The following is a 27,305-nucleotide window of genomic DNA, read 5'->3' on the forward strand; positions in this document are numbered from 1 at the left end:
TAAGAGCAGCGTCCCTGAAATAGGAGCGCAAATCCAAAACAGCAGTCAGTCAGTAGAGACCAGATGAAAACTAGGTGTCCTCAGAAAACCTGGGCCCAAGCATGGACAAATTGAGCAGGGAGACACCTCCCCAGGCAACCACTGAAGGCTCCCACAGAAGTGCAGAAGACTCAATTACGTTTGCGTAGCCTTGTACTACCATCATCTTGTGAACACGCAGTAGGTTGGTGTGGCTTATTAGATAGGTGCATATTAAAAATTTTCAACTATAAATAGGAGAAAATGTGAAACCTAGGGTTGCATGATTTGTGGAGATGACCCATCTTGTACCCTGTGCAGAGAGACATGCCTGCCCTCTCAACACTTGTTTTTTCCCCCCAGAGTGTTTCAGGTTTTAAAAATGGACAACAGACCCAGGGGATATCACAGAGATACAAGAGGAAAGACACAAAAGAAACACAATTCCTCTGCATCATAATAACTTTCCTTGCAGACTTGCTAGAAATCAAAAACATTCAATAGCTTCTTTTAGAAACCCAAGGAATATAAGAGAAATGTTAGCAAAGAAAACTTGCATAAATTCTAACTTTATTCTAATTGCACTTCACTAATAAAAGCACTCAGTGTTACTGAGAACAATTGCCTAAGATTCCTACTGCTGTGAGAATGACAAACAACAACTCCCTAACTCAGTAATTTTTCATCACAATTTCTTACTGCTCACCAGAGGGTTTCTTTTATTTAATTGCACTAGCAGTAGTTTTGCACAACATTTAGATATAGATTTTGTTACCTCCAGCTTTCTTGCATAAAAATCTGCTAAGCTAAAAGTGATGCAAGTTCCTAAAATATAGAAGAAATTAATGAAATAGGAAAAGAAGAAAGCCTTTCATCAGCTTTGATTGAGGTTTTGTTTTGTTCTGTAACATTTAATCCATTGTATCCCAGAATGAGTTTTCTCTCCATCCTTTTTTTTTTTTCTGACAGACAAGAATAAACTATTTTCCTGCCAAATTTACTGGCCCATAAAACCACTTGAAATTGCTTCTTACAGATACCTTGCTATTTCAGGTTTTCAAAACTGCAGTAAACAAAGCACTCAGGAGCAGAAAACAAGGTAACATATTCCCAAACAACTAGCTCCATCACTGTTAAAAGCAAGCTAAATTATTCCAATGGATCATCATATGGGCTCCCTCTAAGTAAGGGAGCAGCAACCACATAAGAGGAGGAAAGGGAAAGGAGATGAGAAACGATAACATCCAGCTGCCACTGCTACAGCAGCTGTTTAAAGAAAGAAAACAGCAACTCCAAGCTACCAAGTCTGAAAATCCATTCTTCTGTGAATAATCCCGCATATATATATGTAGATAAATGTAATGAACTGCATCTATTTACTTGGACTTCTGTTTTTACTATGAAAAACATTTAAGAAGTTTAGAAAGGTTCAAGTCTTTCCCAATTGGTTTGAGATACCAGATTTATAAATACTCTATTTCAGTTTTTCTTCTGGAATAGTAAAAGATTGTATCAAAATGAAATATGGAATCCTTTATGTTCTCCTTTGGCCAAACAATTTGAGTCTAATTTCACCAACTGCAGCTAACTTTCCATCCAGTCTTCTAGAGTTACTCTGCAAAAAAATCCTTGTGTACTTGCAGACGCTGAAGAGATAATGCAAATGAAAGATATGAGAAACTGGGCCTCATCTTACCTTCTGAGATTCCAAATTATGATTCTTGTTCCTTTTTTCCCCATTATAGCATCTAGTTCGGCCACTAATTTCTCCTCAGTAGAAAATAAAGAATGTGTTAAGATGGCCTTCAAACTGTTTTTGGATTCTGCTGGATCACTTATCTGTCGTAAGCAAAACATTAAGGAAAGTAACCTTAAGTATTACTTAAAAAATAATAATTCAGAAGATTAGTAAACTTCTGCAATAGGATCCTGCACCACTCAGAGGCTCTCATTCCACATCTCAAATACAGAGCTCCAAAAAAATGTAAAAGTTCTTAAACACATTATAGCTTCAACAATCTTCTGCCCATCTTAGAATGCATCTCTAAAACACGACAAGGAGATTCCCTTTAATGATGTTACCAACCACATTTGACACACACACACAACTTTTTGTTAGGAAATTGTCAAAAGGATATGTTGGTTGTTGAATGTCACTATAGGAACCATGACATGTTCTGCTTTTGTGACTTCAAGGTAAGTCTGAGATAAGAGACCAACACTCATGGTTTCTCCATTCTTGGTGAAGACTATTGCATCTTTCCCCAGGCGCATCGACCCTGATTTAAACCCGTTTCCATACAGTCCCACTGGAACACGGCCATTCATCACAGATTTCTCACTGAAGCCGAAGCTGATACGAAAAAAACAGATATTAGAAGAATGTAAAAAGCCCCCCAGACAACTGAAAACCCAGAAGATGCATGCAAGGTGCATCACATTTGACTTAACCACATTGAGTCCATCTCTTGTTCTAGAGATCAGGGACTACCATGCAATTAAACAGCGCACAGCAACACAAACTGTGAGAACACCTGTATAATATTCCTAAAATCACGACACAAGAATTTGGAGAAAGTTAGATTCATCTTTTAATTATCTAAAAGACACCATGTGCCTGTAATCATACAAAGGTACATTCCCATATGTTTCTAATATTTATCCACTGGCTTTGCAATGAATACTGGAAAAAGTCCCTTATGTTATTTTCCTCTTTAGTCACTCCCCCCGTTTGCTTAAATATACACAATCCACATATATTCTACAGGTGAACTACACATTACACTTGAAGACAAATGTGTAACTGTATACAGAGCATGGAATTTGACAAATAAGCTATTAATTATGGTATATTGCAGAAAAACAGTCATTTGAATTCAAGGTTCCGCCAATTTATATCCAGAGGCTTATCTGGAATCAGACAAATATCTTTCATAACAGAAGAGAACCTGAACAGCAATCTGTTTGCTAACTGCAGAAAGTACACTTCAAATACTATAGGATATTAGAAGGTAAAAATTATAACAGCATCAATTTAATTCCCTTTAACATTTCCATAGTACATTTTCAACACTTCAAAGAATTGGACTGAACTGAACTTCCCTTGTCTCTCATTTACTAACTTAGTCTAAAGCATGCTCAAATGTGGAAAACATTCTCCTTCCACTGAAAGGCACTACAGAGTTTACACTGCACATGCCCTGCACAGAAAAGTAAATGGGAATGCTGATGGAAAGGATAAAAGGAAACTAGGAGATAAAACAAACAGCCAAAGCTATATGAAAGCTGTACTAGCATCTCTGTTCTAGAGCCTCACTTGGGTAATCACTCACCCTCAAAAGCGCTAAACAGAAAAATGAGCATAGATTACATGTGAGAAAAAGGAGTTAAGCTTAACAGTAACAAAAACAGAAATTGGAATTGTGACAAGAAAAAAATACACAAAAGAGGTTATCCACCTTAGCATTTTGTGCAGCTTCTCTGAGTTCATACCATTTCCATTATCAGTGAACGTCAAGCATATATTGTTGTTTATCACTGTTTTGTCTATCCATATCTGTTTAGCACTCACATCTGGATCATAAGCGTTATCTGAAGTGGGAGAAAAGTAAACAAGAACAGGATACTAAGAAAAAAAGGAATCATAGAAAAGTAAACACTTAAAACACGCTTGCACTGAAAGTGCTTAATTCCAGTGAACATGCCAAAAAGCAACTCTCAAAGTAATTTAAACGCTTATGTGACACATAACACAGCCTTATCTGGTAGTCATACATACACACACTATCTATCTGCCAAACATTAGTCTTGCAATGCTTTAACTATATGGAATTGCTGTCTCTAACTTTATTATGGTGCTGTGCTTCATCAAAAAATGTTTGTGCAATATGGCATTGTGGGCTCTCAATTTTGCACTTGTGGTAATCCAACGACCCTGCGGAGGTGCAGTGAACTAAAGGAGCTCTCCAATTGCAGCGGCTTTTCATCTCTGCAGTCAGATATGTGATCACAGAATCATAGAATAACAAGGTTGGAAAGGAGCTACAAAATCATCTAATCCAACCATCCTCCCATTACCACTGCTACCACAAGCACTAAACCATACCTCGCAGCTCCTCATCCAGATGCCTCTTGAACACTGCTAGGGATGGCAACTCCACCACCTCCCTGGGCAGCCATTCCAGTGCCTGACCACTCTGAGACAGAGAAAATTCTTCCTTATGTCTAACCTAAACCTCCTCTGGCACAACTTGTGGCCATTTCCTAGGGTCCTGTTTGCTGCCTGGGAGAAGAGGCCAAACCCCTCCTCATCACGACCTCCCTTCAGGAAGTTGCAGGATTTATGTGCTCACTCAGACTCCTCAGGAAAGTCATGGAAAGTTTCACTGAAATAAAAATCTTTTTTTATTAGAAGTTTTTAATAAAGGAAACTTGTGCTAAAAATGAAGTCTCCTACAATACTATCCTCTTTATAACTATAGTTATAAACAGTAGTGATTTGCAGAATCAAACTCTCTAAACGACATAAGGTTATAAGAGCAGATACATTTTTATTTCGTGCTGCGCCACACGCAGGGTACAAGGTGGATCACTCCTCCTAGCTTGCACACCAGAGGGTTGGGTCTCGATACATTTATAAGCCAAGCCCATACATATTCAGCAGTATTTCCCAAGACCTATTGACATATTCATTACTTTTCTGGGAATTCATTTACATACTGTCCCTCCCCTAATGCAGTAGCTTCCTCTGGTGCTCGTTGGATGAAGGCTCGACGTCTTCCTCCCCACCTGGTGGTCATCCCTGGATGAAGTCAGTAGTCTTCCTCACCAAGTCCTTCTGACCTCTGTCCCAATTTTGAGCTCTTCTCCCACCTTGCGTGCCTCTGCAATTTGTTATCCTGTTTGTTCCCCTTTCCATTGTTCTCCTGTTGGCCCCTTTCTGCTGACTTGAGAAGGCTTCCTTTTGGGAATGTGTTTGGGTTAGCAAAAGTTAAACTAAGCAATTCCTTCTGAATTAGCAAAAGTTAAACATCGCTTAGATGCTATCTGAATTCCTTTTGAGTGAGCAAAACTAAGCGGTGTTATGGACCCCTTACATCTTGTATTCTTCAGCTTACTATTTCAGTAGATCAAAACATTACCATCAAGAAGCTCCATCAAAAGCCAGCAAACCTTGCCTGAAAACAAGAAAAATTTTCCAGCTGCTACGAATGACAGCAATATACAGCCAAAAACTTTGGTTGAGATGAGTAGCTGAAACAGAGAACAGGAAACAAAAACCAGACAAGTTTCTACTTTTGCTTTCTGCATCCCAGGCAGCTGTTGCAAAATTCACTTCCAGCCACCTCGTCTGACTGGCTGGTGGCGAGGTTACTGTCCACACTCCAGATGATGGCACATATACATAGCTACAAAAATATCTTACATACTGTGGACGTTCTAAATGAGAAATCAGACATTAAAAAAAAAGCAAAAGCCTGAAGCCCAAGTACTGGAGGTCTAAGTGAAAAAAATTATTGCTGCTCCACTTCATTACCAGCAGAGCCGACAGCCACAAACACACATCTTGCTACTGCAAGCTGTTCAGATCTAAGGAGGCACCACTTCCACAGAAGTATAAAATGCTTTACCTTAAACTCCCTATTTGCAGGATTTGAAAGAGCTGTGAAAGAACTTGTGTCCCTGCCTCACTATTTGTTTCACAGGTTTAACTGAAAGGCAGAAATACACAGCTCAGGCCAACACAGCAGCCATAGAAAGCAATCATAGCTCACAGCTTGCTGTCTGTGAGCATACACTACACATTGCACCCACAGTGAAAAAGTTCATAAAAATAATTCAGCATCAATAAAACATTTCAAGTACAATTAGACTGAAAATATTTTAAGTCCATACTTTGTGCAAGCTTCCTGATTTGCTAGCTCACCAACTCTCTCTAGATGTCCCATTTAACTTCTCCCCTGGAAATAGCATCAATAGCTCACTTACATTTAAACTGACTGAGGTCTAGCAGAAATCAGCAACATAATTACCAAACACTGACACTAGGGACTAGAGTTTAAAAAGCAAACTTCAGCATATAGATCATTAACATCTTAACGAGTGGACAGAAGAAAACTCAGGCCTCCATAACACAGCCCAATAAATACTGCTTGACTTTTGGCATATGATGTAGCTGTGCACATAGCATGTGAAAGACAGTTCACAAAACCAAAATGACTCACTAGTCATGTCACTGCTGTGCCTTTGGATGCATGCTAACACATCACAGAGCTGCAGATGTGTTGGCACATGGTGTGTGCATGTCCCCTCCCCGGAGACAACCACTGAGGGACTCATTCTGCTTGAGCAACGTGCTGAGCACAACAGGGGGGTTGGTGTTTCTCACCCTCTGCCTGGCTGCCCAAGGCTCCTCAGCTTTCTTCATGGCACGCAGGGATGCATCGCACCCCCATGTGGGGAGCTTCCAGCCAGGAGGTGGCTGGAGATAGGATGTGCCCATCCTGCTCTTTTCCTCCCTTATCTCTTTCAGTTCGTCCCCATCTGCTCATCAGGTTGGATATTAGTAGGAACAATTTCTTCTCCAAAGGAAGGGCACAGCTGCCCAGGGAGTAGTGAGGTCATCATCCCTGGAGGTGTTCCAGAGCTGCAGGGATGTGGCCCTGAGGGACGTGGGCAGTGGGCACACTGGGTGTGACTTAGGGTTGGACTTAGGGATCTGAGAGGTCATTTTCCACCTGAATGATTTGGCCCTGCATATGGCAGGGGAGTTGAAGATTCATGATCCTTGAGGTCCCTTCCAACCCTGGCCATTCTGTGATTCTATGATTCTATGGTGCCTTTCCAGTCATAAACCATGCTTCTTTTCTCTGCACAAAAAAAGCTAAGGGAGAAGGAAGACAAAAAGCAATCCGAATCAACAGGTTTTTCCAATAACCTTCCCTAAAATCTCACCAGGTTACATTATACTCTAATAGACTTTAAGCCAATCTGCCTAATGCCATTGCAAAGGTCAATTAAATTCACCTTAAAAAATTTACTCTTGGCTCACTGTGCATTTGGAAAATGAATTAGAAGCACAAGCTGCCTGAGAAGTTTCTGGTATTTTCCTAATGAACACGCCAACTAATGGAAGAAAAGGAAAGAAAAGCACTGCCAAAAACAGCCTTTGAACAAAAGGGTTTGCTGGGCCTGGTGAGGAGCATGGAGCTGAGCTTTTGAGGACATGGTGAATGGGCACAATGGGGATGGGTTGGACTTGATGATCTCAGAGGTCTTTTCCAACCTGAACGATTCTGTGGTTCTGCAGATCTTTTTTAAAGCAAAGATATGACGAAACAGAGGCCAAAGGAAGGAAGAAGGCACGCTTCCATGCCTTACACTGCATATGTTTATTAATTCCAGCCAGGTATGGCATGACTAGATAAGACAGCTGAAGTGACTTAGCTTTTCAGCCATGACTCATCACCAAAACATCTAGTCCTCCCCATAGTCATACGGTTATGATTTCCATCTTTCTGGCAATTCTGGCCTTATCTAACAGAAAAGTTCTTATTTTGTTAGGTTACTCCTCTTCTGAATTAACAACCGACGAAACCAGTGCAGAAGGAGCAAAGGAATGTGTGGCCACAGGAGCAGCTCCCTTTGGCAGCAGACAACTGCTAGATTAACAGATCTTTTCATACCCCACCTTTACTGTAAGAAAACAGAGAAAGTACACTAACCATTCCCCAACTAAGGAAACAAGAGTATTTACTTACCAGTTACTCAAAATAAAAGACAAAAATGACAAACAGGCTCTAATAAGTCAAACCTATACTCAACCCCTAACGAACAGCAGATGATAAAAGCAATAACAGAACTCCTGGGACGCTGATGAATGCACTGTTAAAAGGAACTACTCGACCATAACCCAAAACAAAATAAGGATGTTTGAGGGGCATTGTGTCAACGTCCAGAAATTACTGGGAGATGTTTTGGAAGAAGCACTGAAGTGAAGAAAACGGAAAGGTCCAACGGGTAAAAAAAGCATAGGATAACAAGGGTGGAGGAATAAGGGGAATAACAAAAGCTGACAGTGTGCAAGCTGGTCAGTATGCTTTCACGGTTGGACCCTTTGTCACTCAGTTAGAAATAGAGATCAATAAGAATGCATAACAATTTCCTACATAAGCGTGCTCTCTCACATTAATGTGTGCCTGTATGTATTCGTCCTAACAAAATTCAAACCTGATTAACCACATCAAGCAGGAATAGAATAAGATCTTATTTGATGGAACAAAAAAATCACAGCTGGAGATAAAGTTTCATAAGTATTAGTGACCCACATACCTATAAGCTCAGCAACTGCACTGAAGGGCCAGGTGTGACTGGTAGAGTTGGTATGCAGGAACTTTGGGCAAAGCTGAAATACAACAGAAACAACAGCATCAGTTTGTGATCCAGGGTGAAGTTACAAAAACCCATTCATGCTTCCATCCAAAAGTAACAAACTTAACATAAGCTCTCAAATATTAAAAATGTACATTTTAAACCATGAGTATTAATCTGGAAAAAAACCCCACCTAATACATCCAGTGACTTGGTGTCTAATGTCACCGCTCCCTTTGCCCACATTGATCAAAACTGCCTGTTACTGGGACCTGTCAGATTCTTTCAAATGGTAGCTGTAAATGCTGGCAATTCAGGCTCGTGTATTTCAGCCTCATTTACTATCAGATGTAACCACAAGAATGTAGGCACTACTAGGACTAGATGGCAACGTGCACAGTAAAATATGTATTTATGTGACACATTTTATAGATGTCAGTGATAAAAGTATTCTCAAGTCATTTATGAAAGCCTAGGTTTGTATACATTCACTTAGATCAAAAGAACAGGAAAAGCAGAACTAGGAATCACATAACTTATGGATTTGTCAATGCAACGTTTGGGGAAGTTTAATTGTTGACCTTGGTATAGCTGTATTTGCAGAGAATATCTGTAATTATACTTTTACAAGCTCTTGAGCAGTGCACATATATGCTTATGCCTCATTGGTGCAGGTACACTGATGGCATAAAAAGCATCTAGGAATATCCAATGCTGGAAATAGCTCTCGTGAAGTACAGGTGCATGAGAAAACATAATTCATACCATATATAAAATAAGGAAAATATTTTAGAATAGCACGTATGTATCCACACAACCAATTTTATACAACTGCTACTGTGACAATCACTTTCACATAATTAGTAAGGACTAAATTAGAGGAAGCAACCACTTTGGGTCCCCAAGGTCATTTATCAGAGAAAAGAATAACGCTACAAACAAGTTCCAGAACCAGGTGCCACAGTGGGAGCAAAGCTGCAGCAGCCCTTGTTCAGATCAGCATCGACTGCCAAGAAATCTCACCTTGATTCAAAGGTCATTGAGAGACCAGACACACTTTTGGATTGCAAGTTAGCCCTGGTATTTCTCCACCAATTCAGACTGCAAGTATAGACAGACACTACACGCTTTACTGCCACGTGTTTTAAAATTACTGTTTTATAAACTGTGGTGAATTCAATCAGCCCAAGTCACTGTGCTTTTTAAAAAATTCCTAATGGATGCTTACAAATAATTTAGGATTTAAGACATTGAGCCCAATTACTGGAAACAGTATGTACACCACAGCTCCTGTTAAATGGAGCTTTCAATTTCTTCAGTCTACTATATGACAGCTCAGCAGATCTTAAGACCTGAAAAAAGGACCACAAGTAGTTTTGAAAGGCACAAATTTATAGTTGTGAACCTGCCCTGCTCAGACAGCACTGAGGAAAGAAAGAACTTCAGCATCTGTGAGACTGACATAATCAGAGCTGTGTCCTCTTTTCTGTGAGGCAAAGTGTGGATCAGTACAGCAAGAAAATCTCCTCATGCAGTGCCTTGATAACGCGATGCCTCTCCATTCCTCGTGTCACAGCTGCATACCAGTGACTAACTCTGAAAAGAAACATCTTTTATAAACAAACATAAAAATTCTGCCAGTCTCTCCTGGATTGCTGTTTCAGATGGTAAGGTTGTGAAAAAGGCTGAGATGTGGGACCCAACTGCAGGAACGTGAACAGTTATACAAAACTAGAAGATACGAGTTGGAACATGAGATCTTTAAGAAATTGGTTCTTGGCTCTAAAGCTCCCTCAGCTAAAGGTGAGCAGCCTGAAGGGCAGTTCACAGGAAAAGCTACAGAATGACAGAATGGCCAGGGATGGAAGAGACTTCAATGATCATGAATCTCCAACCTCTCTGCCACATGCAGGGCCACCAACCTCCACATTTAACACTAGACCAGGCTGCCCAGGTCTCCATCCAACCTGGCCTTGAACACCTCCAGGGATGGGGCAACCACAACCTTTCTGGGCAGCCTGTTCCAGCACCTCACCACTCTCTCTGTAAAGAACTTCCCCCGACATCCAACCTAAATCTTCCCTCCTTCAACTTAACACCATTTCCCCTTGTGTCCTGCTTTCAAAGAGTTGCAGCAGATAGCATCATTTACTAATGGGAGGCTGTGAAACAAGGATACACAAGAAAATCAGACTAAGAAGATGGAGAAGAATGGTTGAAGGGCACTCTCTAGCTTGCTTCAAAGCATATCCAGCTGCTAACACAACTGAGGTGGAACTCGGTAGGAAATATTTAAGCCTATTTAGCTTTATGAGTTATGCAGTACTAAGGATACAGTATGAGTGTTAATCCCCACGTGAATGCTCACTTTTGGCTTTGTCAGTATGGCTGTGGTTGAGATGATCCAGCTGCTTTGCACACTGACCAAAAATATTCTGTCACTGAGTGGGTTTTGGTTAGCTATTCCATTTGGCATCCTGAGAAGTGCAGCAAATTCCCTCTGAAAATCCAAGTAAATTTCAAACTGTATCTACAGTTCATATGACAGAAAAACCTCACTATACCAGGCAGAGCATCTCCTATAATTATGAGCAGTAAATATTTAACAATAAAACAGCAGCTATGGGAATTCCAGTTTCCCAAGAAAAACTGAACTATTCCATCCCTCACGGATCAATTCATGCACAAATCATAACTACTGAGCAAGCAGCCTTGTCCATCAGAGCTATTTTGCAGCTTTTGGATGAGCAACACCACTATCATTCTCCTCCTCCTGCTTTTCTTCCATCTGGCTGCTCGTCCCCTTTCCGCTACATTCTCCTTTCCTTCTCCCTTTCAGTTATGCTGATACACTCACACGACCACAACAACGAACTGCAGCACGGATCTGATGCAAATTACAACCCTTTTTTTAAATCGTATTTTTAACCTGGATCACTCTCACAATATGTCTCATGGTGCAAATGAGCAAACATTTTGCCAGAGCAACAGCAAGAGATAAACACCAGAATAAGAATGAATTGCCAGGCCTGCTTACACCACCTGTGTGGTTCCTGCATGCCTCTGAAACTAATGCACATGTTCTGTTGAAGCCCAACTTATTTCCACAGAGCAGTGGCTGGCAGAAGAGACCAAGAGCTGGTTCTGCATTGCTCTTCGCTGGAAAACATTGTCTGAAGGTATAGAAAGGTGTTATCTGCTACAACAACTGTTATCAGCTATTCCATCTCTGTACTGAAAACCTACCTAAATAAATAAATAAAGCTGCAATTAGAAATACACTGAATGAAAATCTTAAGTTATGACTACCGACAAAAAAAAAAAGAAAGAGCATCCTAAATACATATCAGAAAGTTACCAACTGCTGTTAGCTACACCAATTCTAGTTGAGACTTCTGACCTGTAAGTTTGCCAATGCGATTTCTAACCCAAGATAGATTTTAAATCATATCTCAAGTCGTGCTACCCACAACAGATGTTAACAGAGGCATGCTTTTCCCCTAAATTAAACTACTCACGCATTCAAATGCAAAGGCAGATTTTAATTATCATTATTTTTTTAAAGCATTATATTATCTAAAAAGCCAGGTGAGCCCTTCTCTAACAAAATCAGGAACTTAGATGCTGAAATGAAAGTGCAATTCCCAAACTTCAAACAGGTGACACTTACACGTAATCTCTGCAATCACGCCAATTAAATTAAGGTAATTTAAGCAGTGCTGAGGGCACACTGAAGCACCATAAACCACAGAATATCCCGAGTTGGAAGGGACCCATAAAGATGACCCAGTCCAATACGTGACGTATGCTTTACATTCCGACACCTGAGCAGTTATTCTCCTGTAAGGATCCAGCTTCCCCCCACCACTTAATTCCAGATTTCAAAGCAAGGCCCCAAGCTACGTGTTTGCGTTGCTAGCGTTGCTTAGAGGCGTACAACATACAAACGAGAAAGTCCCTCGAAAATAGCCAGTTTCAGCCACGGCGTATTGAGAAACTGAAAGAACAGAGGTAACCCCGCTCGCACAGACAGTAAATAAAGAAGAGATCGGCTGCAGGAGAAGGACGGCAGTGAACAACGGGAGGCAGAGCAGCACAGCACAGCAGCGGGTCTGGCAGCACCCACCCACCGGCCTCGGCTGTAAAAACGGCCCGGCCACCTCCTGCCGGGAGCAGCTGCAAGCCCGACTGGAGCTGCCTTCCTGCAAGGGCCCGGCCCCCGGGCACAGCGAGCCGCCCTGCAGCCTCCCGCTTCGGCTAAGGAACGGCGGCCGCCGTCCAATCGCCCGCTTCCTCCTCCCAGAGGCGTTCAGCGGGACCTTCCCTCAAGCCTCCGCGGCCCCGCGCAGCAACCTCGGTTCGCCCCTCCTCCTCCGTCTCCTCCTCCTTCTCCTCCGCCTCCTCCTCCCTCGGTAAGGGCCACCCGGCCTCTCAGAGACCCCTCCACCGCTACCGGGCCCCGCGCTGAGGCGCTCACCGCGCTGAGGCGAATGCCGCCCTGAGTTTTCGCCGCCATCTTTTGTGCCGCAGCGACAGCCGGGGCGGGAAGGAGCGGGGAATGGGGGCGTCGGGGAGCGCCCAGAGCGCGCACATCCGCCTCGCCCCCCTCCCGCCGCGCTTCCGCCGCCAGCCTCAACCTCTTCCGGGAGGGGGCGGGGCTTAGAGGCAAGGCCACGCCCTCTCAGCGCGCACAGATGAGTGCGCGGCGGCGGGCGGGGGAGAGGGCGACGCGCTGCCGCAGGTCGGCAGCCAGCGGGGAGGCGGGGCCATCGCCTGCGGCCGTCCAAAGGCTCGGAGAGCGGGTGGAGCGAGGCTGGCGTGCCGCGGAGGGGGCGGGTTTGTTGTGTTTTGCCTTCCCTCTCTTTTTTAGGTAAAAATGCGCGGGCTCACCGGCCACGCCTGGGGGTGGGGCTCGAGCGGGCTCTTGTCCCGGGCGGCCCCGCGGATCGGTGGGTGGAGAATTAGTTCGGCGGATGGTCGCAGCGGGGTTGCGGTGAATAGGTCTTCGTGCAGGTGGGGTCGGTCACAGGTCGTGTCCCTTAGGGGTCCGTCCCGGGACAGTGCTCTTCAGCATCTTTATCGGTGAGCTGGGTAGTGGGATAGAGTGCACCCTCAGCGAGTTTGCAAACGACGCCAAACTGAGTGGTGCAGCTCGTACAGTAGAACGGACACCGTCCAGAGGGCAGGCTTGAAAAGTGATCCCGTGGGAACGTAATGAGGTTCAACCAGGCCAAGTGCAAAGTGTTGTATTTGGGGCAGTCCCAGTTATGAATACAGACTGGGAGGAGAATGCACTGAGAGCAGCTCTGCAGAGAAAGACTCAGGTGTCCTGACGGATGAAAAGCTACACATGAGGCAGCAGTGTGCACACAGCCCAGAGAGCCAACAGTATCCTGGGCTGCATCACAAGAGGAGTGGGCAATGGGAAGAGGGTGGGGATCATTCCCCTCTGCTCTGCCCTCATGAGGCCCCATCTCAGAGTACTGCATCCAGGTCTGGGGCCCAGCATAAAAAAAAGAGGAACTGTTGGAGCAGCTCCAGAGGAGGGCAGGAAGATGTTCAGAGGGCTGGAGCACCTCTCCTGTGAAGACAAGATGAGGGAGCTAGGCTTGTTCAGCCTGGAGAAGGCTCCAGGGAGACCTCATTACAGGCTTTTTTTTTTTTTTTAAGTACTTAAAAGAAGCTTATAAGCAGGAGGGAAATTAACTTCTTCATGGTCTGGTAGTTGAGAGGTCAAGGGAGAATGGTTTAAAACTAAAAGACTGGAGATTTAGTTAGCAGGGGGGGAAAAGAAAAACACTGAAGAGGACGGTGAGGCACTGGCACAGCTGCCCAGAGAAGCTGTGGTGCCCCAGCCCTGGAGGTGTGCAAGGCCAGGTTGGATGGGGCCCTGGGCAGCTGAGCTGGTGGGGGGGCAGCCCTGCTCATGTCGGGTGTTGGGATGGATGGGCTTTGAGCTTCCTTCCATTCTGTGATTTTATGAAATGGAAGCAAAGAGATCTGTTTCTGACCCTTTCATTTTCAGTGTCAGTTTGTCCCTGAACGAGAAAGGAAATCCGCACACTTCAGAAGTAAAGGGCTCACGAAGCATTACCTTTATCAATCTTCCCAACTAAGAAATGCACAACAGCATGACCTGGGGAGCCTTTGAGTAATACAGGAATGAATTGTTTGTAAGATGTACTGTACTGTCGTCTCAAGCTTTCTTACCTGTCTGTGCAGATTCCTCCTTACATGAAGTAATCCAAATGTTATTGTTCTCTTTTACTATTTACTGTACTCCTACTTACCTGACAGTTCAGAGATGCACAACCAAAAGCTACATAAATGTGTAACTGCTCTACGTGGGCAGAGTTCCTAACAGCAGGGGCTGACGTTGCTTCTCTGTTTTCTTTCAGCTGTAGTAGTGGATTGCTTCTGTTGTGATCCAAGTGAAATTGTAATTCTGAGTATTTGGTAACATCATTTGTAGGAATAAAAAAAACCAAAACAAATCAACTTAGAGATTTGCAACTGTTTGCTCAGGTGCGAACCCCAGAACGCAAGGTAAGAACTTAAAGTTTAATCAAAGGGCTTTGACTCTTTTTGCTAACTGCAGCTGCCATGTCAGATACACTTGCACAATAAAGATTGCACAATTCCCTTTCTCTTTTTCCAGTGGATTTCTTATGTGTTTTTCAAAGACAGCACTGAGGTCAAATTCCAGTGCCATTATTAATGAGTTGGCAGTTTTCCCTGTATAAATCACACCACTAAGAAAAGAGACTGCAGGAGTTACTAGAGTCTCCCTCACTGAAGACTTAGTACCATGTTTTCCCAAGTTGACTAAGTAACATCTACAGCAAGGTGCATATTTCACAAAATTCATATTTCACATCCTGTTTACTCACAGAACAAAATCTGTCAACTGTTTCATTAAAGTTGTGTTTCAACTATCTGCAGGTATTTTGAGCAATGGACATTTACCTTGAGTCCAGACTATTTTCTTTGTGAAAGACCTGAGACAGTTGTGGGGTTTGATTATTTTCATATATGTATTTACAGCTGGGAAGCTCCCCGTTGTCTATTGTAACTACACTACATGTTCCTCTCTATCTCCTTTCTTATTCTTCCAATTTTTCAATCCTGTCATCTCAATTTTCTCCTACTAGAAAGCAGCTCTTATTTTGGTGGAGGTCAAAGAGAAAAAAGCAACCCAACAACCAAAGATACAGGTGTTGTAAAATAAAAAGTTTAAACTAAAAGCCTGAGGTACAGTAATTCATGCTGATCAAAACCTTACAAGCCTCTGCTCAAGAAGTTATGGAAAACATACATCAGCCCCTACCTGAAAGTACCATCAAGTTTTGATCAACTCTTTCTTTCCATCTCCTGCTCATACCATCCCTTTGCTCTGTTGGCAGAGATGAAATCAGAAGGCCTAGTCTGCTGGGCGCTCACCTCTGCCAAGGGCTCCTCCTGAAGCTCTGCTGCTGAGTGCCAGGAGACAACCAGCATTGAATAAGTAAGTCAGGGAGCTGCTTTGGGACAGTAATTGCAAATCATGGAGGTGTCTGTTACTGCCAAACCTGATGATCTTTATTTGACTAAGCAGGTACTCAACAGGCATTGACTACTTTAATGCTACTAAATTAATACTATTTGTACTATGCTACAATATTTCCCAGAATACATGCAACATATTGCAAGCATTTTCAAAATATAACTAAATATTACCTGCTTGTGAGGTGTGAGATACACTGCATAACCTTAAAAAGATGCACAAAGACTCAGGGGAAAGGGTGAAATATGAAAATAGCTTATTCATCAGGGTCACTGAAACCATACTTTTCTGGCATTTGAACTTCAAGCTGAATTGAATGAAGAGTTCTCTTCCCCCACAAATGAAAATGGCAGGACTATCAGGGCTTTTGCTCAGAACATACAAAAGCATCAGTATGAACTTCAAAAGTCTCTGATGAAGAGACTTCATGCAACAGGAAGGGTGGGAGATAAGACAGGGGAGATGGTGCAGCCTTGTCCGATGGGGATGTATGGGCAGGCACGCAGCCACAGCTGCAGGGACCCAGATAAGGTCTGGAGCTCTGCACAGAAGCCTTCATGCACTGAGATCGAATTTGAGAGCTTTTACAGAATCAGAGAAAAAGACAATCCATCAGCAGTAGTCTAAAAATGAGAATTGCAGCTGAAGAGGTATTTCAAAAATAACATTTAATATTATTATTAGAATTACATTCAAATGTAGCATTGAATACAATTAGCCATTATTTAATGCTCCATATTTAAAGTTCTGCTGTTCTTTGGCAGTTATCTTGGTTGCACCAACTGTATTTTTCTTCCCTTCAGGAAAAGGAAACCTCTGTGAATAATTAAATACTTCTCCTTCTACGTATCATGCACTGTTGCTATGCTGTCTCAAAGCTGAAGTATGAAAAAGAGAAAACTAAGCTTGAAAACAAGCAAAAACTACATCACACAGCAAAGGCATTTTCTCTCCAGCTCTTGCTGCTGAGTTTGAAGCAAAAGTTTATCAGATGTATCTACAGTGAGGTTATACTGCTTTGGTAGTACAACCATCTTCCTTCAGATGGATTTAAATGCAGTACTGTAAGAATTAAAGTAGCTAAAGTTAGTCCCGTGTGCAAAAGGAATGAAGTTAAGCTGTTAACGATACCTTTAAGCATATTCAGTGGCAAGCCATCCAAGTAAGACTAATTCAATTGAGCCCATTCTTTTTTGTTCAGAACCCTTTTTATAATGATAAAAGATGTGCAGGCCACTTAAAGCAGCAATCTGCAGAATCACAGAGCAAAGGCAAAAGCACACACAGAAGGCAAGAGAGAAGCAAGTGCTATTTTTGCAGAAGGTAAGATCATCTTAGAGTTCCAAGCAGCTCAGTCACAGATTCAATTTTTAATGCTTACCACCACATCCTGGGTGGTGGGATGGTGATGTTTGATCTCATGCACATCTGAAGCCCTGACAGATAGAATGGGACATTCCCTTCCAAGGGGAATGGGAAAGGGAACCATCTAAGTTAGTGCTTTATCACCTTTTGTTAGCGAGTAAACTAAGTGAAGACATAGGTTTAGACCTTAGAGGAGAATGTAAAGCAAAAAGTTTAGTAGCAGAAAGTTGTCCTAGATTGTTAACAGCAATTCAATAGCATCTCATGATTTTAAAAGTAGTCCCTAAGCATGGAATGCAGCCACTCACCAGAAAGCTAAAAGTCAAACTACCAGGTCATCCTGAGTATTAGCAATATTATTAATCCTTGAGCTTATGTAAGCAATTGACAAAATTATTTAAAAATATCCTGTTCCAATTTTCAAGTGATGCTTAAAAAGGATTTTTTTTTTCCATTTGTGCTTATTCCAACAGCATTAGATAGTTAATAAATTATATTAATACAAATAATTCACATCCCTAGTACTACGCAGTATCACATCTCATTCTATCGCTTTCCTTAACAGTCAAAATTCACAGAAACTTGAAATTTAGCACAAGTCTATCACATTACCTTCATACAGCATTACAGTATTACAGTTGTAAAGCATGTTGCTTAGCATTTCATTATTTTAGTTTATAATCCAAAGATGGATTCATACATCTGTAGGTAAAAAACACTGCCAAATAACTTTCCATATTTCTTGTGTGAGTTTTGAAAAAAAATAATTAAAAAAAATCCCTGATCTCACAACCTAACCTTAAACCATAATAAAGGACATGCCAAATGAATCTTTTTTTCTTTTTAATTAGGAAAAAAACACCAATAATGATGGAAGTCCAACACCAAGCACGTTTACCTCGGTTGAGATGTTTCAAATAACACAAGTACCAGTCTGCAGCTTTGTCTTGTAACTCCATTTCTGCGGAGGCAACATTGTTTAAATAAAGCAGCAGACAAAGCTTTTCATCATGAAAACTATGATAAACTTTCCCTTCCAAAGAAATCAGCATTGCAAATCCAGTCAGAAAACCCAATATCAAAACCTCAATGGAGTCCACCTCCTCATGGAAAAAACATTCATCTAAGCTTTTTGGTGTACGTGTGGCTATGGTGGTACTTATCCACTAACTGTCAGAAGTGGGCTTCAGACAAGCAGCTTCACTGTATGGTAGCACAACTAATCACTGTCTCTTCCAGGTCCTGAATGGTAGAAGTGGTGCAGATCCAAAAGAAGCTGCACCTTGAACACTATCGTAGTCATGGCACTATGAATGACATCCCTTCCTCCTATAATACGTAGGAACAGCCAAATACATTTATTTGAATAAAAAGTGTTTCTTAAAAAAATGAATTTTCCTTCAAATTAGGCTGGGGGTTTACAGTGATTTATATTTTTACAGGATTATCTTCATTTAACTGCATTTCCTAAGTTGCGAGACGATCTTAGCCACTGAAAGAACAAAGTTCTTTCATTTAAGAACTGGATTAGAATATTCTTTGATTAGTCAGCTAATTAAAATGAAAAGCCCTCAAGGTAGTGCAAATTATAAAATGTTACTGCATAGGTTGGTCGTTTGCGCATGTACATGTCTTTTATTTAGGAATCACTCATCCTGAAGAGCACTCTTATAATACAAAGCTGAAATTACAAACATGGTAAGTCTGCAGTTCTTTGCGTAGTAAGGCTTATAAAATAGATCTGTTTGAAACTTAAATTACCTGTTTACAAGATGCTAAGTTTTAGGATCAGTTAAAGGAAGAAGAAATAGAAGGGGGGTTTTAACTTCAAGACATGGCTTTTCTGCAAACTGATTGTATACACTGACATGCAAATTTACTTTCAGATCACGGTTCCAAAAGTAGTGTAAAATACTTACTTGAGAAATTACTGGATAAATGGTACAGTTGCTACTTTCACCAAGTTAAAAATCTTCTACCATTATTTACAAATCTCTTTAATCCTTCACAAGGAAAAGAAGTGAAAGAATACAGTAACAGTGGTAAATTACCACCAAGCTGTACATCCTCCTTCCTGCCTCCCCAGAACACAAAGAATCCTGCTTTTTATCACCACTGGGAAGCTTGAATTATTGAAGTACATCCTGTAAGATCTGGAAGAAAATCTAAAACGTAGTTTTAAAATGGAAAAAAAAAAAAAAAAAAAAAAAAAAAAAGAATTGCAGTAATGTTTTCTCTTTCTTTTTTGGCTGCTTAACCACATAAGTGTCTGATAGGCAGCCTAACTTTCCATGTTTTCAAGGAAGTCACATTCAACACTCTCTTCAAGCTGTTGCAAGATCCTTATGCCATTGCTGCCAACGTAGTCCGCAGAGAGAGATGCAGAAGAATGTGAATTGTGGGCCTCACTCCCTTTTGTTGTAAATGCACAACACAGTGTCTTGAAGAAGGGCATGAGCTGGGTAATGCTAGATATAGAGCGGAAGTTCAAAAGAGGAAATTTGTGCCTTTTGGAAATTCCCTCATCGGTGTTATTTCTTTCCTGTAAACATGCAAACCAAGATTTACTTACTGCATTACGACACAATATCCTACTAAATATGGCTCCTTTGAAGCCTGTATTATACACTTGGTTTTATACTGAGAGGTCCACAGCCTACAATTCCATCGCAATATGAATTGTATAGATGGTATAATGAGTTATTTCTATATTCAGATCTGAGCTTCTGTTAAATGAAAGTCCCACAATTTCAGAACACTGGAAATTTGGACAAGCCTTCAGAAGCAGCTATGAGAAAGCTGCAGAATGCAAAGGTACCTGATAAATACTAATGTATTCTTCTGTAAGTACTAATACTAATACTAAACCTTAATGGCAATTTTAAGTGGTCTTATGGTAAACTTCCTGACACTCCACATGCAAAAGAAAACTGGAATCTTCAAGATACGTTTGAGAAAGCAGGCAGATAGTTTTTAAAACCATATGGAATCTTAACATCTAAAAACCTCTTGCCCAACTTACAATCTTACCACTAATTTAGAAAAGTTAAAGGCTTACAAAAGAAAAATAAGTAAAGCACTTTCTTTACCCTGTATTTCATCTTTAGCAGATCCATTATTCGTATTATGTGTGGTCTACATTCCTGATGATTTTCTACCAGATGAGAAGTCACAGTAGAAGACTCTGTGTCCACCTCTGGGACAAATGCCCATTTATACCTAAAACAAAAGGATTACATTGCTGAGAAGACAGAAAAAAAATTCCCTGTTTGGATCAAACATAGTTAGCAAAGCACTGATTTGTTCACAGAAAGAGCTGTCATAATTACAAAGTTGTGCTATTACCAGAGCTAAACTTAGTGAACTAGGAAGTTACTACTTCAGTACTATATCAGTACTTAAATGCAACTGCCTCCAAAAGACTCCCAAGTGTGGCAAAGGGAAAACAAAGAACCGTCCTTCTTTTTCTTCTCCCTATTTTTCCATGTGAGATAGCCTTCAAATAAAGTGAAATCTTCCTACATTGACAAGACTGAATTGCCTTTCTAAATATCCCAAATTACTTTTGTTCTAGAATCAAAGTCTGCACTTGTGGAAAGAACAAACGGTGAAATTAATATTTGGAATTATATTAAAGGACAAGTACAGAAACAACCTGGAGAACAGTTAAGCAACTAGAGGACTTACATTTGGAACAGCTGCATCCTATCAGGTGGAAATGAAAGCGCTGTGTCTAAAAACTTGCAAGCAGATAAGTACAAAGACAGCTCATTCTGCTGGATGTCGGATCCACTGCCATCACCTGAGACTTTCTGTTTGCTTAACTTGCTGTTGCTTCTGTGGTAGTAAAAATTGAGAAGCACACGATTAAACATAAATCCACCAAGTGTTTTCCATTCAGCAAAAGGGAAATGTACACATTTACACAAATGTGCACTTGCACCTGTGCACAGAAGTCTTATTTTTATTCCGTGTTAGCACTGAGATTTATATAAAAGGCTGTACATGGAAAGATATCTAAAGTATTCAGAAAAAAGTCAATGTTAAAATATTCAATATTCAAACACTGACTTTCGTATTCTTGTATGCAACTGTTACATACCAGTTTTTTCTAACTATAACTATTTCTGCTGCTTAAAAAAATACTGATTTACCTGTGTCAGAAATACACAAGTGAACAACAACAAAAAAAAGGCAGATACAGAACAAGCACAGTTGCTAACAGTTTTCGCAGGTTTTACAAGCTTTCATCAGTTAAATGTTAATTCTTACTTTGATGGTTCATCTTCCTCAGTTAATTCTTCTTCCAGTTGTAGAAACGTCTGAATCTTGAAATAAATAAATTTATGGAAACACTGAATCATTTGAACAGCTCAATTATAAAAAGATACACTTCACATATTAGTGTAAATATTATAAGGAACCACAGACTCTTAGTTTACTCACAGAATCACATAGTGGCCCGGGTTGAAAGGGGCCTCAAAGATCATTAACCTCCAACCCCCTTACCACGTACAGAGCCACGAAACTCTTAAACAAGTTAAGAAATTGTGAAAGAAATTGCATTATCAACAACAGCAACATTGATCAGAAAGGCATCTCCTAATAACAATGTTGCTTCTTTTTCCAAATTATCAAACTAACGCAGACCTATGAAAACATTTCCTTCCATCCAGGGGTGGATCTGCGAGGAGGTGAAATGCAAAGAATGCGAGAAACTAATTTTAAAGTTATCACTCATTCCTTACCAATTCAGTTACCATAATTGGCCACAAGGAGGTTAGATGCTGAGGAGAAATCCTTAACAATAGAACTCTGAAGAGGAGGAACATCTGTGAGGCAACTAAAGAAGTCTGTCCAACACGGAGGTTCTCAGTCAGTCGTTCTGAAATAAATTAAGTAAGGAATGTTGTACTTCCTTTTTTTTTTTTCTTTATAATTTTAATGTTTACATATGTATCAGAGCTGAATGGAAAAGACCACAAATCTTACCTTGTATTAAGGGAAGATAGAGATGATACTGATCAATTTCTCCACTGAAGACAGCGAAAGCTTGCCGCTTTAACAACATTGCTTTTTGTTCAAAACTTGGGTAGAGCTTTAAGGCGCTGCTCTGCATATCTGTAACACATATAAGAATTACTTATTTTCTGACTAGTGACTTGAGATGACAATAATTTCTGTATCCTGAGATCTTTTAGAAATAACTACTACCTTTATACCTACAGGTTGGAGTAACATGTTGGTGTTGATCCTGATCTACTCAAACTAGCAGGAGAATTATATAAAACATACTCTGCAGCTGTCCAGAACTTTAAAGCCCTGCCTCTAACATGCACAAATCTCCTCGTTTCAGACTCTTAAAACCGTGGCTGAGGGATTTCAAGATTTTTAATTCTTACCGAGAAAAAGCTAAAATGGTAAATTTGAAAACATACAGTGTTAAAAAAAAAAAAAGCCTTAAAATTTGTATTGTAAGCCTTCAACTATTCTTTTAAAAGATTTCAACAAGAGACAAAAGCTGCTTTATCTTTCAAAGCTCCAAGCAAATGTTAGGGTCCTATCCCATCTCTTTTCCAATTACTTTTCTTCCATATTGTCCTCAAGCCTGAATTAGAGATCAAAGACTTGCTGTACTGGTGCACCATATTCCCATAGCTCTGTGCAAGTATACAGATGCATGCAAAGTTAACTGGAGTCTCATTGCTTTCTCACAGACAACAGTGCTACAGTCACCTTTCAGCAACTTAAAATAACGGCCAAATGTTCTTGCAGCAGTCCAGTGCTAACATTTCTGGAGTAAATACTTTTAAAATGTTAACATTACCAAAATACAGTCTGAACTTAGAACAGTTTTTAGTGGAGAATGAAGTTGGTCACATAATCAATTCTGCAGATGCAGCGTTGCCTGCATTTTATTGACACATTAGACACCAAACAGATCAAAACCAAATTTAAATATAATTAATTTAAAATTAATGCAGAAATAAGTTATCAGTAGCTCATACTTACTCATCAAGTCTTTAAACATAGTTTTCTCATGTGTTAGAAGGTGATCAATAATGGATCTCCAACTGGATAAGACATAGAAGGAACTGGATAAGTAAAAGTTCAACAATATAAAGGACATGACAGATAACCAGAGAAAGCCTTGGTGTAGAATTCACATAAAAAGATATTGGACAAACAATTCATACTAGGCAACAGTTTCCAACACGAATTCACTATGCAGAACCTTATCCAGTTTACACATACTGAATTCTATGTCCTTCAACTCCATTATATGCCATTTCCAAACACTAATGGCAGTTGTTAGCAAGAGAGAGGTTTATTCTTCTGTGCCATAAAGATAACTTAAATTTCTATAATTGAGTTGAGTTTGTTGAGATCTGTTTTTAACATTACTACATTCTGTGAGCAAGTACTACAGAGAACATTCAATATTAGTCTCTAAGTCTTTCTTTGCAATCATCAAATAAACTCTTGGAGTGCTACCATCTCACGTCTTACTGAGTGCATGAAGTGTCCATCTGGAAAAAAGCCGGATCCATATACAACTCCAGAACTTCTTTTTTCCATGCTCGCTTGGTATAGGCGTACCCACTCAATGAGCTGAGCAACTGAGAACCAGCACGGAAACTAGGAATGTTGTAGGTACTGAGGGAAGAGGAAAAGTAATGATAAATATCAATCTTTTTAAAAGTTACATTTGCGTATCTGGAAAATTAACTGTTTTCTGGAGAACTTCTAACCAAATTATCTCAGAAACAGAATAGGCTGTGTTTACATCAGCTCATTAATTCAGAGCAGTCGCAGATCAGTTGATCAAAGCATTTTCTGCAGAAATTCCTCACATTTTCAGAGTACCTTGTATGGGGTGGTATTTTCTGATTAGACATATCATGGCACTGCCCACCTCAACTACATGCGTGGTTCAAATCTTCCCCAAAAGAAAGTTCACAAACTAGTCAACAGGTTCTGCAAGGTACAGTAGGGAAGGAGTGCTGAGCTCAAGCCTAACGTGGTTGGAGCAAGGAGAAGAGACCCTTGATGAACCGATGCCTGTCAAATAGCTTCCTGGAAATCCTGGGTATGGCAGCTGTTCTGACACCTCCACGGACAGGGCATCCACAACCTCTCTGGGGAACTGTTCCAGCATCTCACCACTCTCTCAGTAAAAACTTCCCCAACATTTAAATTGAATTTCCCTTCCTTTAATTTAAAACCATCACTATCTACCATCATAAAAAAAATTATTTCCCTCATGTTTATAAAATCCACAAGGAATTCTCCCAGCCTTCTCTTTTCCAGGCTGAAAAAGCCCAGTTTCTTCAGTTTATCTTCATAGGAGAGGTGCTCCAGCCCTTGGATTATCTTCATGGCCCTCCTCTGGACCCTCTCCAAAAGCTCCACATCTTTCTGGTGTTAGGGGCCCCAGACTTGTACGCAGCATTCCAGCTGGGGACCCGTGAGGAAAGAGAGTAGAGAGAGACAATCACCTCCCTTGCCCTTGCAGAAGTTGTCATTAGCCCCTGCATTAGTTCACAAGGACATCCTAACAGCAGTGGAGCAGAGATGGAGTGCTTGGGTTATAGCAAGCTCAGCATGACGTTGTAATTTCCAGGAACAGTTTCCGTGGTGGCTATATACAGGATTTTCTTCAGGTATTGCAAATAGCAAAAGCACATGATCTACTTGTGCAGTAGTATATGCCTGGGGTCAACAAGGATGGCATGCATTTCATACATCAAGAATCTGAATGACTTGCTGATAGGTTAAGTAGATTGTAGTAAATACAGTAGAAAATGACAAATAAATTAATAGAGAAGAGCTTCCCAAAATTTCTGTGCTTCACTCTGATTCATTTCCCTGGAGCATGGAAAAATCTTCATACCCTGCTGCACTCTCAGGCTTGCTGGCTTCGCTTCCTCACTTCCTAGTAACACTCAACCCATCATCCCTTGTAGACATGCCTGGTTATTCTGGTTGTATCTTCCTGATCCTTCATACTCTTTTTTTGGCTCTGTACTGCATACTGCCTAGTGGTTTTGACTGCAACCTAAATAACACTTGAGACAACCTCCCCTGAACTGTGGCTGTGATCTCTCTCACACTTCAGTATATACTGGCCTACTTTGGAAAATGTAGAAGCCAAAAAGTAGCAGATAGGAGGAGGGGAAGCCTGAAGCCTGACAATAGCTACAGCAGTAACAGCTGTCCAGTGTTTGCTGGAGAAAAAGTAAGCAAGAGAAGGTTGCTTCTTGCCAGTTGGCAGAGAGCTGCTAGAAGAAGGAAGTTCATTTGATTTTTAAGAGATTTGTGAATAGCACTGAGAGTTTAGGGGAAAGGGAAGCATGAAGAAGACTGATGAAATAGGACTGACTTATGAGACTCTAGAACATGGGAAGTAAATCTCCCCACGAAGACAGTGTTCTCTTTTCCCTCCTTTTGCTCCTATGGGGACAAAAAAGTTACACTGGAATGTAACTTCTCTAGAATGGGAATAGGTGGGAGGACAAACAGTACCAGGCATCTTTCCCTGTGGGCAAACAAAGTCTACAGTGTCTATACATTTACAAATATTGGCTAACGCTGCCTAAATAGCACAACACCCTACGAGAACAGAGAGAACAGGAAAGGGCTTTAAAATCTCCTTGTCTCTTGCCCTACCTCACCCTTCTATAACCTTGCACACATAAATGGGCTCTGTTGTTTGACCAAGCATCAGCCATGAAAGAGTGCTGGGGATCAGCAGTTGGCAGCAAGCAAAGCCGCTACTTCCAGTCAGATGTGCAGCAGCTGCAGCCAGGGAACGTAGTTCACTGGCATTCCTGCAGAGGCTGTCATTTTCCCAGCTCTTAAGAGCCTCCTGCTTGCAAGCCTTTGCCAGTCTGGTATCATGCAAGCATCATGCAGATCCCTTTCCACTATTGCCTCTGGTATTTTCCTCCTTTGCAGTGCAGTCCTAGCCTCTGAGTGCTCCGAAATAATTCTCTGGAGTACATACTGCACCACAGCAACATGGGAACCAGATCTATTGCATCTCCCTCCTCAGAAGACACTGCAGACAAGAAAAGAGGAAACCTATCAGCCTGAGAGTCTGTGAAAGAAACACAATAGTCTATTATCTGTGGCCTCCCACCCCTGAACCTCCAGCTTTTCTCAAGGAGGCAAGGATAAGGCTTTTGAGCACAGAGAAGGACTTCTGTCAGCATGTGCTCTTAGTGTGCTCCAGGCCATACCCCAGACCATCCAGTATGAAAAATGATCTAGGCCTGCATCTTTCAGGGGATGTACACAACACTATGGCTGTTCTCTGCCCACAGCCAGTGCTCAGAATGCCTCCTGACACAGAATTTTACTGGATAAGGTTAGGAAGTGACAAGGGTTCAGAGCTCTGTTGCAGCAGTGACATGTCAGCATGTGTGACATTAGTGCCTCTGGATGCTACTTGCATGGTGACCCTCAGACTTGAAAAAGGCCACAAGCTTGACAGTGAGCTGTGACTTGAAGATTTCCTCTAGCTCTCTACAGCAAGTGCATGTCTGCTAGGCTGTTCCTTACCTCCAGTTGCTGTCCTGGTCCTCATTCAGACTACCAAAAGATGTTTAGACACTTCACAGAGAAGACTCACCAGTGGCAGATTGGTAGAAATTAAAAAGCAATGATAGTAAATGACAATAAAAGCAATAGTTTTCACCAACAGAAAAAAGCAACTGGGCAGACAAAGTAAGAAATGGTTACGTGTAAGAAGAACAAAAGGATAAGGAAACAACAGTAGCAAAACAAGTAGTTGCAGTGAAGATCTGAGGGATCATGGTGAATGGCAAATAAAAGAGTAGGATTATCTGACGGGCAAGAACTGCTTCAGGATGTCCCAAGTTTAACAGCCTTCCTCTGGTAAGCGTGGTACATATATGCTAGATCTCCTCCTGGCAGTGCAGTCAGGAATTAGTAAGCCCTATTGGGTCGCACTTGCAGAGGACTTTCTGCTAGTTTCCTCCAAAAG

General features: G+C 41.2%; 2 protein-coding genes and 2 long non-coding RNA genes across 10 annotated transcripts in view; 2 read left to right on the forward strand and 2 right to left on the reverse strand.

Annotated features, from left to right (window-relative positions):
• MORC3 (MORC family CW-type zinc finger 3) overlaps positions 1–13,026 on the reverse strand; it is a 29,879-nt gene extending 16,853 nt beyond the window's left edge. The window contains exons 1-5 of one of the 3 annotated variants that reach the window (XM_052673890.1): positions 12,866–13,025; positions 8,350–8,422; positions 3,477–3,609; positions 2,157–2,371; positions 1,715–1,862 (exon numbers count right to left, since the gene is read on the reverse strand). In XM_052673890.1, coding sequence (XP_052529850.1) covers positions 1,715–1,862; positions 2,157–2,371; positions 3,477–3,609; positions 8,350–8,422; positions 12,866–12,904 — 608 coding nt within the window. In that variant the 5' untranslated portion in view covers positions 12,905–13,025. Of the gene's footprint in view, positions 1–1,714; positions 1,863–2,156; positions 2,372–3,476; positions 3,610–8,349; positions 8,423–12,865 lie in introns of those variants that run through there. The other 2 variants (XM_052673892.1, XM_052673893.1) reach the window with 2 other exon arrangements.
• A 158-nt stretch (positions 13,027–13,184) lies between these two features.
• On the forward strand, positions 13,185–20,964 carry LOC128076369 (uncharacterized). Of its 3 annotated transcripts, XR_008204365.1 has the most exons (5): positions 13,282–13,470; positions 14,787–14,934; positions 15,792–15,892; positions 20,013–20,110; positions 20,871–20,964. It is a non-coding gene; the product is annotated as an uncharacterized LOC128076369 (long non-coding RNA). The 3 variants fall into 3 exon arrangements; XR_008204366.1 differs by lacking the exons at positions 13,282–13,470; positions 20,871–20,964 and adding an exon at positions 13,185–13,258 and having other exon boundaries at positions 20,013–20,393; XR_008204364.1 differs by lacking the exon at positions 20,871–20,964 and having other exon boundaries at positions 13,284–13,470; positions 20,013–20,393.
• Positions 18,680–27,305, reverse strand: part of DOP1B (DOP1 leucine zipper like protein B) — a 43,875-nt gene continuing 35,249 nt past the window's right edge. For all 3 annotated transcript variants that reach the window (XM_052673895.1, XM_052673897.1, XM_052673894.1), the window contains exons 30-37: positions 23,807–23,953; positions 23,309–23,370; positions 22,289–22,417; positions 22,045–22,181; positions 21,569–21,624; positions 20,984–21,133; positions 20,386–20,515; positions 18,680–19,838 (exon numbers count right to left, since the gene is read on the reverse strand). In XM_052673895.1, coding sequence (XP_052529855.1) covers positions 19,578–19,838; positions 20,386–20,515; positions 20,984–21,133; positions 21,569–21,624; positions 22,045–22,181; positions 22,289–22,417; positions 23,309–23,370; positions 23,807–23,953 — 1,072 coding nt within the window. In that variant the 3' untranslated portion in view covers positions 18,680–19,577. The remainder of the gene's footprint in view (positions 19,839–20,385; positions 20,516–20,983; positions 21,134–21,568; positions 21,625–22,044; positions 22,182–22,288; positions 22,418–23,308; positions 23,371–23,806; positions 23,954–27,305) is intronic.
• On the forward strand, positions 22,113–23,793 carry LOC128076370 (uncharacterized). The gene is made up of 2 exons (XR_008204367.1): positions 22,113–22,195; positions 22,525–23,793. It is a non-coding gene; the product is annotated as an uncharacterized LOC128076370 (long non-coding RNA).

The sequence above is a fragment of the Tympanuchus pallidicinctus genome, unplaced genomic scaffold, assembly GCF_026119805.1.
Source record: "Tympanuchus pallidicinctus isolate F22 unplaced genomic scaffold, pur_lepc_1.0 scaffold14, whole genome shotgun sequence".
Taxonomy (NCBI): Eukaryota; Metazoa; Chordata; class Aves; order Galliformes; family Phasianidae; genus Tympanuchus; species Tympanuchus pallidicinctus.